This window comes from Halichoeres trimaculatus, unplaced genomic scaffold, assembly GCF_033239565.1.
Source record: "Halichoeres trimaculatus isolate MK-OKI-2021-1 unplaced genomic scaffold, fHalTri1.1 fHalTri1_scaffold_17, whole genome shotgun sequence".
Classification (NCBI taxonomy): domain Eukaryota; kingdom Metazoa; phylum Chordata; class Actinopteri; order Labriformes; family Labridae; genus Halichoeres; species Halichoeres trimaculatus.
This window is the reverse complement of record NW_027437195.1, coordinates 31,663,090-31,678,293: the sequence shown is the minus strand read 5'-3', so window position 1 is coordinate 31,678,293 and position 15,204 is coordinate 31,663,090. Positions and strand designations below refer to the sequence as shown.

The window sequence follows — 15,204 nt, the reverse complement described above, 5'->3', positions numbered from 1 at the left end:
AATCCACAGGAAGAGGAGACAGACTGAAGGAGACAGGCCTCAGACGAAGGTGGAGAGGAAACACTGTGCAAACATAAGAAAAACCTCTGACAGATCAACCCTCTCAAGTCTCCTCAGGAGAGCTGGAGGTCACCAACACCTCCACCTGTGAAGGCGCCATGTCAGCGTGCTCACACGTGGGCTGTGTCCCAGTTCAGCGGCTGCTGCCTACAAAGGCTGAGTCTGTAGACTGACTACGTCACAGCGGTGCATCGAGGCCGTCCCATTTCAGAGGCTCCTCCAAACGCTGAATCCTTCATGGCCTCACGTATCCCAAGATCCACTGCACATGAACACTGAAGATGATGGACACGGCCAAACTCCAAAAAGAGTCCTGATTGATCCAGATGTGAAGGATTTCTGCCAACAACTATTTGAACGTGTTTCTAAAACATTAAAGAATATTTTGTTTTTCTGTGTAAAAATGGGTTTGGGCTCTTTTTAAGTAACATACTGAGGAAAATAAGCACTTACACTCTTACTCATAAATCTTCTCATTATAAAAAAATATATGTTCATAAATGGAAATTGTCTGAAGAAAAAAACTTACTTGGTTTTTTTTTTATTCATTATTTTTTATAGGGAATTCAAAAAAGACATTAAATAATTTCAGCAGATTGTATTTTATACTTTTTTTTATCTATCATCCCCCAGCACTTGTTCTGATGTTGAAAATGTTTGTTGTTGCTTTACTCTCATATAAATGGTGCTTCTATACCCTATCAGTGAAGAAAATAAAAATAAAAATTAAAATATTATTTTATTATCATTATCATTATTATAATAATAATAATAATAATAATAATAATAATAATAATAATAAAATAATTAAAATAATAATAAAAATAATAATAATAATAATAATAATAATAATAATAATAAAAATAATAATTAAAAAATAAAAATAATAATAATTAAAAATATATATTAAGATAATAATAATGATAATTAAAATAATAATAATGCGAAGTAAAAAAAAAAAAAAGTAAAAACTCATCCTGTTTTAAATGTGTGAGGTTTTGGTTTACGTGTGTTAATAAGTTATGTTAGCCTGACAGGTGAGGGCTGCACTGTGTGACATCGAGGGTGACAAACAGGAAATGCTTCATAGACCAGACCGTCTCAACGTTCAACCTCTGCGGTCTACACAGGCTACAAAGACCGGGTCCTCCGAAGGCTACAGTTCCCGATTTAAGACACGGCCGTTGAGTCTTTAACTCCTAAAGAGCGATGAAGCTTCCACTGAGCAAAGCCCTGATCCAGAGCTGCAGAGGAAATCATTTCTTTTAGCCTGTGTCTCTCCATGAGCACCAGTGGTGTGCACAGCAGGGGGCTGGGGGGGCGGTTGCCCCTCCTTGTGGCCCAATTGCTAAAAAAAAAACACACTGAAGTGCTCTCTTTGGAGCCAAAACGTGCCAAGAGATGTGCCACAGCGCCGTCCTGGTTGGTAAAATACACTGAACCGCCCTCTTAGCCTCTTAGCTGGCTAAATATGATTAACTGCCCTCTCATATGGCTAAAACCCCTGATGTGCCTCCTTTCCTGTTGGCCCTGCCCTGACAAACCTCTGTGTGAGCCCCTGATGAGTGTGAACCTTTAATTAGAAAAATCAAAGCTCTCAGTCGGCGTGGAGTGGACCTGCGGCTCTGCGCTCTCTGCTGCTGACGTTCAGAGGTTGTATCTGGGACGAGCTGATCGATGTGATGAAACAAACTACAGGAAAAAGTCAGATGGTTGGTGTAACTGCACCTTTCTCTGAATGTCCCCGTTTCTCAGAGCGGCTGGGGGAAGCAGAGAGCAGACCCTCAGGGAGCTGCAGCTCCTCACAGAGCTGTTAGCGCCTCAGAGGAGACCACTTTAAACTTTCTGCGGTTTTGTTAGGAGGGTCGAGGATGATTTGAAGAAAATTGAGGCAAAGAAGTGGACTATAGGGAAGCTCTGAAAGGGTAGAGGAGGTGAAGGGCAGCCAGATGGAAGCAGGAGGAGGAGTGTGGAGAAAGAGGAGGAGGAGAGGGCGCAGGAAGGGTCAGATTTATTTCCTGTGCTCCGTGGATCCTGATGATGGGCCTCTCCTGGGTCACTGCGGGCTCTGCCGACGCCGACTTCCTCCAGGGAGAAGGCCAAGAGGTCTCCACACACACTCCTCAGGCATGTGTGTGTGTGTGTGTGTGTGTGTGTGTGTGTGTGTGTGTGTGTGTGTGTGTGTGTGTGTGTGTGTGTGTGTGTGTGTGTGTCTCCACTTCTATTTCCCCTCAGAGCGAGCTGGGACTAAAAACCCAGACTGGGTTTCATTTACTGCTCTTTGAAGTCTGAATCACTTTTCAGCGTTTCCTCATTTTTCGGGGCGTTGAGCCGCGGCGGCGCGGTGGCTCAGCGGTTAGCACGGTCACCTCTCTGCAGCACGTCCGTGGGGAATCTGCATGGTTTCTCTTCCCGCGGTCCAAAGACAGGAAGTCAGGTCCGTTTAGAGGCGGTATTTCCCTCAGGTGAGAGTCTGACGAGTCAGACGAGCGTGCATCGCCTGAAGAGCTGAAACGTCTGAAATGTTTACCGCAGCTGACGGCGCGGGAGAAGAGGACTTAAAAGGACATAATGTGAGAAAGTAAAGGAGCTCGGAGCAATGAGCGTCTGAGAGAAAGAGAAAGCTGCTTTAATCGCGGCTATTAGGAGAAATGAGTGAGCGTTGACTCAGAGGAGGAAAGCTTCCCGCTGCAGCAGGCCCACACTGCATTAATCATCCTGATCTGTTTTATGATAATCACTGCTCAGAGCTGCTTTCTCTGATTTCACGCTCACACAGACCAGGAGAAGCTGAACAAAAACTCTGAGCGTTCATGAGATGAAGAGAAACTCTGACAGGTGAAGGCCTCTCCTCTCTGATGACTCCATCGGTTATTCAAGGAAAGTGTTTCCTGGTCCTGCTCCCTCCCTCAGAGGATAAATCTCTTCATCAGCCTCTTTCTTTCTGTCTCTAACTGCTGAACCATCCATAAAAGGTGAATCCTTTGGAGTCAGGATAAATATTTCCTCTGTCTGAAACAGCTGGGCGTGTTTCTGTCCTCAAAGGAAGTTTTTCTCCAGGAGAACAAAAAGGATCATTCAGCAGGGACGTCTCTCTGCGCACAGCGTGTTCCCGATGAGAAACACTTTCAAGGAGACGGAGCTGTTTGTTCCTCTGACGGAGATTAAACCGCAGAGTCGGAGAAACGCGGCGTCCTCTAAGAGCTGTGGCTCTCATCGAGGTCTGAGGCGTGAAAACAAATCTCTTTGAGATGCAACAGTAAAAAAACTCTCCTCCTTTCAGTCGTCTCACAGGCAGAAATTATGAGTTTGAAGAGTTTTATTTTAAGATGTTAGAGCCTCAGAGATGAAGCGTCAGGTACCAACTGTTGTCTGCTTTAGCTGCCGTCTCTTTACACGAAAAACACAGTGGAAAAAATCTGCATTGACACAGAAACGCTGTAGTGTGAATGCCAGGCCTGTAGTTGGCGCTATAACTGATACAGGAGCATCTTTTGGTTGCCCTTTGTTACACCTGTCTATGTTTGGATCTGCCAAGGTGGTGTGTCAGACAAACATAGATCAAAAGTTTAGGTTGGCTAAATGTTGTTTCTCACCTTTACATTTTCATCTTATAACTGTCGTCGTGGAAACGGCCTCTTAGGCTTCCCACTCCACAAACTCCCTACGCTCTGATTGGCCAGCACACTGGGGGTCTGTTGGGGGTGGAGCTTTGGGTAGACCTTAGTGTTTGAGGCCCCCCCCTTCAACATGTCATGAACTTGTTCTGAGATCCTGATGTGATGACATCATCTGGTGAAGATCTGGTAGAGGTTTGAAAATCTGCACATGCTCAGTGTGAACACTCAGCGTTGATACTTTATATCCATGTTTAAAATACAAGAAAGCAAGAACACTTTACTTTTTCAGTTACTTTAATGATCTTAAAACTATTTTAAAGACAAAGTGCTCTTTACTTTTCCATCTCACTGACCTGTCTGGGACAGATTACAGATAATATCTGGGATGTGTGTTTTTCCATGATGGCAGCAGGAGGAGCAGGGAGACGTCAGCACAGAGCGGTGGATGAAGAATAAACACATTAGACCTAAAGCAAATAAAATGACTCATTACAGTTAACTGTTCAATTTATTTGTTTTTTTTTGTTTTTTTTTTTTAACATTTTTCTTAATGAAACAACAGTTTGAGTTTATAGCAAAATATACAGTTTTGATGTTTGGACCTATTTTCTGTGGTGGAATCAGACACATCCTGTGCTCTGTGAAGTTTACTCTTTATTTATTTATTTATTCATTCATTCATTATTTATTTATTTATTTATTTATTTATTTGACTGAAATAAAAATGAAACACGGGATACTCTCAGAATAAATGTGTTTTAATCATTATTATTAATATTATTTTAGTAATAGTAGTATTTTTTATTATTTTATTGTTATTATTTTATCTTTTTTCTTATTATTATAATTTTTATTATTATTTTATTTAGTTGTTTTAAATAATTTTTTTATATTTTTTATTATTGTTATTAGTGTTATTATTATTGTTGTTTTATTATTATTATTATTATTATTATTATTTTATCATTAGTAGTATTTTTTTTTATTGTTATTATTATTATTGTTATTTTTTTATTATTATTATTATTATATTATTATTATTATTATAATTAAGTAAGAAACTATAGGTATAAAAAGTTTTAACTTGATATTAAGGATCCTGTCTCTGACTGAAGCCCAGCTGAAGTCTCCATAAAGAGTTTTGTGTTTGTGACTGAATCAGTTTTTCGTTTGTTGCTTTGACTCAAACAGTCTCAGGAGGAGGAGATCACAGGATCTACTTTAGCCCCAGGCCGCACACCATCACTACACAGTCAGCTCAACAAACCACCTGATAATCATCCTCAAAGCTCCCTGAGACAGAACCAGAACCAGGCAGAACCAGTCAGAACCATGCAGACCCAGGTTAAAGAGGAACATGTTTTATTGTTTCATGTTTCAGCTCACCTCCTCTCTCCTCTCTGCTCCTTACAGCGTCTCCTCACCCGAACCACGTGGGGCGAGCATGTCTAAAGCTGAAGGTGTATGTCAGACCTCCAGGTAAGTCACACACACACACACACACACTCACACACACATACACACACACACACGCTCTAACAGTTAAAGGTCCAGATTGGCTATCAAAGTAAAATTAGAGGGAATCAGAGGTCTGATAGAAAGAGCCGGCAACACTCTGTGCTCTGATTTACAGAGCAGCCAGGCAACACTTCAACACCTCCACACACACACACACACACACACACACACACACACACACACACACACATTCTAACACCTTCACACAGGCCTAAACACACACTTCACTTCACATCACGTCACGCCGGGTGTGAGGGAGACCTTCTGTCCTTCACCTCCACGTGCTCAGAGACCAGAGCCTCATAATAAGACCTGAACCTGGTGCTGAGGCCTCCCTCAAACAGACTCGTCATATTTTACTGCTCTCTGTCTGCAGCGCGTCTCGTCGCGTGCGTCTGTCTGCAGCAGCAGAGAGGAGAACGCTCCTCTGTCATTGGAGCAGACAGGAGCCATGTGGGCCTATGAGAGCGCCATTTAAAAATAACTCAGCATCTGAAAACACAGGCATCAAACAGCAGCAGGCTGCCTGCTGCAGTCTGTGGGAGAGTCTATCTGTGAGTCCTGATCCTGATCCTGATCCTGATCCTGATCCTGGTTCATGATTACAGACTGAGTCAGAGCAGGTCTGAGCGTGGCGTCCCCGGTGATGGCCCGGCTCTGAAGGTGTAGGTTAAAGGATGAGAGAGGCCGTCAGGTTTCCAGACTCAGATCGTTCCTGGTCTCACTAAAGACCACCTCCACCTCCGTAATTACTGAAACAACCTGCTCCCCTTCCTCTGACGACCTCACATCCTGTCTGACACACACGCTTCATCTCAGCCGTGCTGCACGGGAGCTCCTCACATGCATGTGTGAGTGTGTGTGAGTGTGTGTGAGTGTGTGTGAGTGTGTGAGAGAGTGTGTGAGTGTGTGTGAGCTGCTCCAGATTTCGTCTCTGTGATCAAACTGTAATTAGGTTGGTTAAACCCCCTGCAGAGCTGCTGCTGTCTCCCCCTCCTCACCCTGACGTCTGCTCTGTGACGGTATTTTGGTTTGTCGCTCTGTTTCTGACACCTCCTCTCCCCCTCCTCGCTCCTCGTCTCCCCCCTGTCTCCCTCCTCTCCCCCTCCTCGCTCCTCCTCTCCCCCCTGTCTCCCTCCTCCTCTCCCGTCTCCCCCTCCTGTCTCTGATCCGCCGTGCGTCCCTCTCAGTTCAGATGTTTTGTCGTCTCTCTCTTCTCTCCGTTTCAGATGGATCAGGATACGACTCCCCGGAGCCCTTCCTGACTGACGGGGGGCCGAGCTGGAGGCCAGGGGGGTCCGCGGCCCTGTTAGCCGGTCTGGCCTGGCTGCTCCTGGGCCTCTCCTCCTGGGTGTGACCCGTCCCCCTCCTGGTCCTGGAGCTCCCACCCCGCGGTCGCCGGGCTGGGCTGGCTGTCCCTTTCTACGTCCACCACCCCTCAGGGAAGCCCTCTGTCTCCACCCTCCCCCTCTTCCACCCTCCACCTCCCTGATACGACCACCAACCACCCCCACTGCCGGCTCCCCACGGCCCAGCCACGGACGCCCCCCCCCCCGGCCTGGCTGGAGGACTCGGGTCTGTCTGGGAGCAGATTTGTGGCACGTCTCAGCTGAAACACGTGGGAACTGTCTCTGCACTCGTATGGGGGTCCTGTTTCTGATCTTAGACTCCTGACCGCTGATGGGGTGGATGTAGCTGCAGCTATGATTAAACTTGTCGTTCCAGGGCAATTTCCCATCATGCAATGAGGGCAGGATGCATTAAGCGACAGGCCTGGATGCACAAAAATTGGATTTCTTCTCCTATTGCTGTCCCATTGTCAAACCCAGAATTGGAGGTGGCCAAGCTTGCATTGTAATTGAAATTTTATATTATCTGGACTTTTTCCAAGTCTGCGAGGGAGCGAGCGGAGATGAAGAGGAGATAAGAGGAGTGACCCGAGCCGTGCAGCAGAGGAAGGGGAACGGGCTGACCGGGGTTTGAACGGCCGGGGGGGGGGGAACGTGATCTGTGTGTGTGGATGTTTCAGGAGCGGAGTCGAGTCACAGACATGTGAGATAAAAATCACAGTTTTATTTTTGATGAGGAGCTCAGATTTCACTTTAAATGACAAGTATAATCATAGCCTGATGCAGAGGGAGGGTGTGTGTGTGTGTGTGTGTGTGAGGGTATGTGTGTGTGTGTGTGTGTGTGTGTGTGTGTAGGGGGGGTTAATGAGGTGTATATTTTCAGGAGGGTTGTGTTTTGTCTTCTTCATGTTTCTAAACAAAGCATTTATCACAGCCTGAGCAGCACAGGCCTAATACAGCACTGTCTAATGTCTGCGTGGGGGGGGGCAGGGCGGGGCAGGGTGGGGGGAGGGGGCGGGGCTTCTGGGAAAGTGACTTTCTCCTGTATGAATGTACCACAGGTCACCCACCTCTTCGTCTGTCTGTGTAACTGCGACAGGTGTGAGGGAGGATTCTGATTGGACGGGAGGGGACAGGAGGGGATGGGAGGGGGCAGGGGGTGGGTGAGGTGAGGACAGGTGAGCAGAGGAGGGAGGGGGCGACACTTTCAGTTGCATGACCACTGTGAATCCTTCAGATCAATCTCGTTTGTAATGATGATATATTTTTTCATGGGGAACAACAAACACCCCGCCGCCGCCGCCGCTCTCCGGCGCTCCCTGAGACGCTCTTTTTTCAGACATCAGAAGAAGAAAACATCTCTCCTCGCACCGTTTCTCCTGTCCGTGATGGATTAGCTCCAGGGCTGCCGGGAGATAAATGGACCCAAAAGGTGAAACTGACTGGAAATCAGCCCCAGAGCCCCGGATCAGCGTGGACGCAAACACAGACTGAAGCTGGTCCAGGGTCTGAGGGTTAAACCAATGAGGGAAGCACACAGACTGAGGCCAGGTGTGTGTGCGAGCGTGTGTGTGTGTGTGTGTGGTAGCATCACAAAAGCACACACACAGTAATACACACGTGCACGCTGCAGAAGCCTGAGGAGACTGAGGGAGCGTTCATGGACTGTGAGGAGGAGGAGGAGGAGGAGGAGGAGGAGGAGGAGGAGGAGGAGGAGGAGGAGGAGGAGGAGGAGGAGGAGTTGTGTGTGCATCATGGGACTGAGACTTCTTTAATGTTAGGAAGTGAACATTATGAGCAAGCACTGTGAACACACACACACACATGTACAGACACACACACATGAGGACAGACGTGTAGAAAAGCACACGCAGATTTAGACATTTACAGACGTGGCATGCACATTAACACACACACACACACACACACACACACACACACACACACACAGACGAACAAGGGGAAGCACTCCCTCCCCTGTTTCATCTTATTTTTGTAGCATTTAAATCACTGTTAATTCGCTGTGGGACGCAGTGAAGGGGGCGGAGCCTGTGGCAGATTAAAAAACCTGTTTTTCTTCTTCTATTCCACTGATGCTGTCCTTGATCTTCTTCTTCTTCTTCTCTGGTTTGTGATCCATGGTCGGTAGTGGTAGGTAGGAGGCCTCCCGGTCTGAGCGTCATGTATGAGTTTGTCTCCTTCTTTCTGTTTGTGCTGTTTTCTTTTCTTCCTGCGGACGCCGGCCTCCGTGGTCAGAGTCCGTCCAGTCAAAGTGAAAACACAGACGTCAGAGCGAGGAGAGAAACACACAAATAAAGATTGTCTTTTTGTCTACTCCAACAAACCAGCCCTCCATTTGATGTCTTCTTTTCTCGCTCATGGTTGTATTCATGTTCCCGTGCGTCCACGTGGTGGGACGGCGAGCGGCGAGCGCTGCCAGTCAAAGCATGAAATTATTCAGATGAAATCAGCCTGTGTGATCTTCAGCTGTTTCTCCCTCAGCAAAGTGACAGCTAATCTGAGGCGCTGACAACGTGGAGGCTGAACGGCTGATAGCCTTTCCTCTCAGGTTTCCATCAGACTTCCAGCTCCACGGCCAAACGGCGAGGAACGGCGTTTACTCCACTGCATCCGTTTGCAGGCCTTTTCCTCCAATCTGCTGCTTCAGACTGTTTCCTCCCTCCTTCAGGTGTAAAACATGTTTTACATGGAAAAGGAGGGTAAACTGAATCTTTCTAAAGGCTAAAAACTTAAAACTCTGAGAAAAAACAACAGATTTATGTTTTTATGCAGGTGTGATGACAATTTCATTAAAGTCCACAGGGGGCGCCAAATCACAAAAACCTTCACACCAAAGCTGAAAACATGTCCTAAACCAAGAACTTCATGTTGCTAAAACCTGTGGCTAACATCGTTTCCACGTCTGTGGCTTTTCATACACAGAGATGACGCCTTCTAGAGTCCAACAGGAGGAACTGCATGTCATGATAGATGGAGATCAAACAGAAATTACCGCCAGCTTCAGGAGAAGAGAGAGCTGAGATTTTATGTCAACAGAGACTGAATCTGGATAAATTTACTGACGCTGAAAGCGTGATCAAAAATTGAATTTAACGTTTTGAATTTGTTTTTAACCTACCTCAAAATTATTTTTTTCCCTTAGATTCGTAAATTGAAAAAAAGTACTTTCAGTTCAGCATGGCACAACATTTATGTCATCTACATCTGTGAGGCAGAGCAATCGAGCACAGATAAAAAAAAATCCACTTTATTTTTGCAAAATTTGGTTTTCAAGCAAACCTGATTCTTAACATCCTGGTCTTTAGGCACCTTTTCAGCTCCTCAGGTGAGTTTTCCCAGAGATGAAGAGGATTTCAGTGGATCTATGCTCGATTACTCTTCCTCACAGACATTTAGACGTAACAGTTACTGCTGCTGAACTCAACTTGAATTTTGTGTTTTTGAGTGTTAGGAAAAAAAGGAGTTGAATTTTAGAATAGGTTAAGGCCATGTCCACACGTAGCCGGGTATTTTCAAAAAATGAGTATCCCCCCTCGTTCCTTTTAAAAAATACTTTCGTCCACACCCAGCGGGTAAAACCGCCGGTGGGTGCAGGTCACAAAACCCATAATGGGCAGTGTTTTCCTGAAGTAAAACCTGTGCCAGCCAATCAGAATGAGCCCTATCATTCAGCTGTAATGTTTGAGAACCAATAACTCCGTTTATCGGCGTCTACATGAAACCATGAAACCGCAGTTTTACAAAATCTTCACTTTGGCCGGAGTTTTCAAAAAAACATCGTTTTTAGTGACGTAAAGCTGGGGTTTTGTGTGGACAACAGGCGTAAATGTATCAAAATGTGCACGTTTTCCCAAATACCCGGCTACGTGTGGACATGGACTAAATTTCAAATCAAATAAATTCAGTTTAAAAACTTTGAATTCAGTTCAGATCATGCTTTTCAGATTCAATACTGTGATTCAGATTCAGTCTCAAGTGGCACAAATTTGTCCAAATTTTTTGTTTTTGTTTTTAATTATTAACCCAACTGACTCAGTCAAGAAAAGGAAATAAACCTTTGAGCCAGTTAGCAGCCAGTTATTAGCCAGTTAGCAGCCAGTTAGTAGCCAGTTAGCAGCCAGTTAGCAGCCAGTAAGCAGCCAGTTAGTAGCCAGTTAGTAGCCTGTTAGCAGCCAGTTAGCAGCCAGTTAGCAGCCAGTTAGCAGCCTGTTAGTAGCCAGTTAGCAGCCTGTTAGCAGCCTGTTAGCCTAGCCAAACACTGACACAGTCTCCGTGTTTATTGGGTTTCCTGGAGGCAGGTTGTGGACTGAAATGTTGCGGCGGTGAGGAGCAGGCACATCTGATATCTGTGAGATCAGTTTAGCAGTGATTGGATTTCCTGTTGACTCTCCTCTGAACACACAGAGCAGTGGAAATGAGGCGTCGGGTTTCTGGAAGTTCATCTAAATATGAAGAGACGGAGACAGACCTGGACAGGAACAGCTGGGGTTTTATTTTCTACATCTGAGACCTCTGCGAGGACATTTCACCAAATACAAGAAGGAATCAAAACAGAGTGAAGATTATTTTCACAGAGAAAACAAGATGAGACTCAGTGTTTGTCAGACTGAAGCTGAAGAACGAGAAAAACACGTCGTTCCTGTGAAGTGATAAGATGAACTCTAAATATCTTCATCTCTTTATTATTAGTGGAGATAATCTGCTGTGATGGCGTCTCTCTTCGTTTAGTTTGATGGCATCAAACGGCAGAATTAAAACCACCAGCTGGGTTTCCTGATCCGCCCAACAGAGCTGGAAGGAAACTCAAAATATTTATATTTTCCTCCCATGATTTTCATAAACTTGAGCAAACATTTGGGTTTAATTTAGATGAAAACTTTGGATATGTTTGGATTTCCAGCACAGAAGAGAAGAGAAGTCACAACAAGTTTCAGCCACAGAACTTTCCGTCAGTTTCTGAGACGCTCAGGTTTATCTTTGGACGCTTTAAGAGGGCGGAGCCTCAGTTTGGTGACCTCCGGTCCATCCGTTCTTAAAGCTCCTGTGAAAAACATTCAGTTTGTGTTGATTATGGCGCCCCCTGTGGACAAAGCAGACAGTAGTTTTCTTTTTCTTTTCATTCTTTTATTATATTTTAAAGTAAAAAATGAGCATGGTTTGTAGTTTAAGGCCATTTATCACCACTTACAAACTCCAGGTGATTTATAAACAGCTGTTTAACCAAAACGTTAGCTTTCCTTCTAAAACTTTTAGTACAAATGGATAAAAATTTTCATTTTATTTCGTTAGACTTTAAACCTCAGTGATTTTAAATGTAATACTCTATTTTATCATTGTTAAACGTCCCTTTCCCCAGCTCCTCGCTGCTTTGGCAGGTTGTCCTGGAAAGGTTTGATCTGTGGCTGAATCCTCTGAAAGTGAGCCGTCCTTGAGCTAATATTACACGCGGCTGCAGCCTGAGGCCAAAATGTTTTAAAGCAAACTTTAAATGTTTCCTCAAAAGTTTTTTTTTCATATTTTGCAGATTGGACATGAATAGACAGATAGACATTAGAAACCGCCCCCCCTGTGGGACCGGTAAGGGCGGGAGCCGGCTGAAACACTCGTCAGTGCTCTTTTTAAAGCGTCATTTGAAACGTCTCTTCTCTGGGCAGCGAGATGCAAAATGAATATCAGAATGGTTGTTTTTTTGGGGGGAAACTGAAGGACATGAATAATAGATGTGCCTCTCTTTGCTTGCCGTGTTTGGCCCTCTGCGCAGAGCGGGCTAATGGCTATCGATGTCTCCGGTTTCCATCAAATTGCTTCATATAAGAGCTCAGTTTAAAGAGCGAAAGAGGAGATTCCAGAGGAGAGGAGAGGAGGCCAGGGAGGGAAATTATCTCTGAATGTTAAGACACACGCTTGGTCAGCTGATTCTTTGTCCTTACGAGTGTCAGCGAGCGGCAGAGTTAGCCTGATGAAGCTGGATGGAGCTGGATGGAGCGGGGCGCTGAAACCTTTCCCACCACGTCTGAGCCGAGCGGGGAGATGGATGAGTGATAGAGCTGGAGACGAGCCAGAAACACACACAGATGTGCTGCTTAAACCATGAGAAACCACTGATCTACACACACACACACACACACACACACACACACACTCATTCTTTCACTGTATTCCCCAGGTTGACTTAATCACCTGATTGTTTGAGCTGTTTTCATTGGCCGGCGGACACACGGGGCACTTACTGGCAGAGGATATTTGGTTATACGTTGTTGATTTTGGCAACAACCGAAACGACACACCAGGAAATGCAGATGGCGACCTCCCTCCTTTCTTCCCTCTTCTTTCTCCTCCTGCGCTCCCTCTCTTCATCTCCTCCTCTGTTGGTTTCTGGCTCTCTCCGGCACATTTCCAGGCTATAGGCTAATCCACTCTCCCCTCTCCTCTGTACTTTTGTCTCCTCGCATTCAGCTAACTGGCATGATTTAGGAATTATGGAATTAGGGCAGCGCTCCCATCTCTATTAATGAGGAACAGCATGATGAAAGAGCCTGATCCTGAACGTGCCATCTGTAGTCACTGTTACACATTCACTTAATCTAGCCCCCTCATTTTTCTCCTTCTCTTCTTCCTATTCTTTCCTTCCTTCCTTTCTTTCTTTCTTTCCTCCTCTTCACACTCACATTATACCTCGGCTGTAATTACAGAGGAAATACTCATTCTGAGCTCTTCAAGCACTGCTGGATGTGGCGTGAAATGGTGAAATGGCACGGCAGGAAAGTTAACTATAGCACACACACACACACACACACACACCCTGTATTCACACACACACAGGAGCCCAGATGGACCCTGTGTTATTGCTGAATAATGCATGCTATGTAGACTCTATAAAAGATACATGGGCCCAGAGAGCTGGGCATCATGGGTAGTTTGGTGAGGGCACCTCAGGAGAATCCCTCGTGCAAATTTGGAGTTGTCACAAATTGTTCAGCGTGTGGATATTTAGCTTCAGGTGAAACATCCAGCTGCAGACAGACAGACAGACAGACAGACAGACAGACAGGCAGGCAGACAGACAGACAGACAGACAGACAGACAGACAGACAGACAGACAGAGACTCTCCTCTCAGACGTCGTCAGCTGATATGTTTGCTGGCGCTCAGCCCGTGTCTTTGCAGTCACCTTCAGCGGGCCTTTGTGGTTTCAACCGTACAAACTTAGGGGAATTACGCAGCAGATTCAATGCTAGAGGTTCAGATTTCAGAGCATCTCTCAGAAACAGTCAGAAAAACACCCCGCAGTCTGTCTTTATGTAAAACAGACACAGTCAGAGGGAGGAGGGAGGAGGGGGAGACGAGGGGGAGGCAGGGTGAAGGGTAAATGCTGCTCTCATGTGGGGAAAAGGAGCAGCGCCTCTGCTCTCCTGCAGTCATATGACAGGCCATGTGCTGCGTTCAAGTGCTCCACCAAACAGCTCCTCTCAGACCTTCAGTCATCAGGAGAGAAGCAGTTAACGCTTCAGGAGCAGGATTAAAGAAAGTGGCTCTGAGTTTTTATTTTCCTCACTTATTAACGAGAACAAATCAACAAACACTCGTTATGTATCCTGCTAGAGAGGATAAACAGCCCGTGGTGTTTCAGTGGGAGCTGTTTTATTCATGTTTTATTAGTGTTGTTTTTAGAATCACAATCACTTTAATTCACCAAGTATCTTCAAAAAAAATATGAGGATTTTGACTGTGGTGTTTTTAACAATACTCTCTGTGAAACATAATTACAAAAACAAAATATTAAAACCAAAAAAACTTTTTTTTTAATTATACAAACTTCAAGCTGAAGAGTGCAGTACATAAAGATATCGAGGAAAAATGGAGACAAATAGACTGTAGTTAAAAATGACTTCATTTTTATTGTAGTTGTATGGCAGATCAAGCAAACTTAATTTATGTAGTGTTGCTTATAAAAATACTTCAAAATCATTACCAAGTAAGTTTTGTGTTACGAGGAATTTGCCATGGTCCGATCATTAAAGAATAAATAAATAATAAAATAAAATATACAAATAAGACTGTTTGTTGCATTTCAAGGCAATATTGGGGAATTTGGTCAAATTTATGGCTATTTTTTCAAACAATATTATGCAGTAAAAACAGCTAAAAACTATAGTGTAAACAATCAACATTTTAACAAGCTATGTGAATATAAAGCTGTATTTGGGCTGCCACAGTGATTGTTTTCAGAATCACAATCACTTTAATTCACCAAGTATCTTACAAAAAAATATGAGGATTTTGACTGTGGTGTTTTTAACAATACTCTCTATAAAAACATAATTGAAAAAAATGAAATATTGAAATTAAAAAAACTGTTTTAAAAATTATACAAACTTGGGGACAAATAGACTCTAGTTAAACATGACTTATTTTTTAATTGTAGTTGTACGGCAGATTAAGCAAACTTAATTTATGTAGTTGCTTAAAAAATCATTACCAAGTAATTTTTACATTACAGGGAATTTGCCATCGTGAAAGAATAAATAAATAATAAGATAAAACATAGTTTGTTAGTTTGTTACATTCAAAGGCAATATCAGGAAATTTGGTCAATTTTATGGCTAAGTTTTTTGTTGTTGTTGTTGTTTGTTTGGG

At 44.3% G+C, this 15,204-nt stretch overlaps 2 protein-coding genes across 3 annotated transcripts in view; both read left to right on the top strand.

The window, feature by feature from the left end:
* The window catches only part of efna2a (ephrin-A2a), a 99,943-nt gene extending 92,417 nt beyond the window's left edge, over positions 1–7,526 (top strand). Inside the window, exons 3-4 of one of the 2 annotated variants that reach the window (XM_074691312.1) lie at positions 5,094–5,159; positions 6,428–7,526. In XM_074691312.1, coding sequence (XP_074547413.1) covers positions 5,094–5,159; positions 6,428–6,555 — 194 coding nt within the window. In that variant the 3' untranslated portion in view covers positions 6,556–7,526. Of the gene's footprint in view, positions 1–5,093; positions 5,161–6,427 lie in introns of both variants that reach the window. The other variant, XM_074691313.1, reaches the window with a different exon arrangement.
* Positions 1–15,204, top strand: part of LOC141806565 (polypyrimidine tract-binding protein 1-like) — a 189,733-nt gene that overhangs the window by 108,418 nt on the left and 66,111 nt on the right. The gene's annotated exons all lie outside the window — the stretch shown is intronic.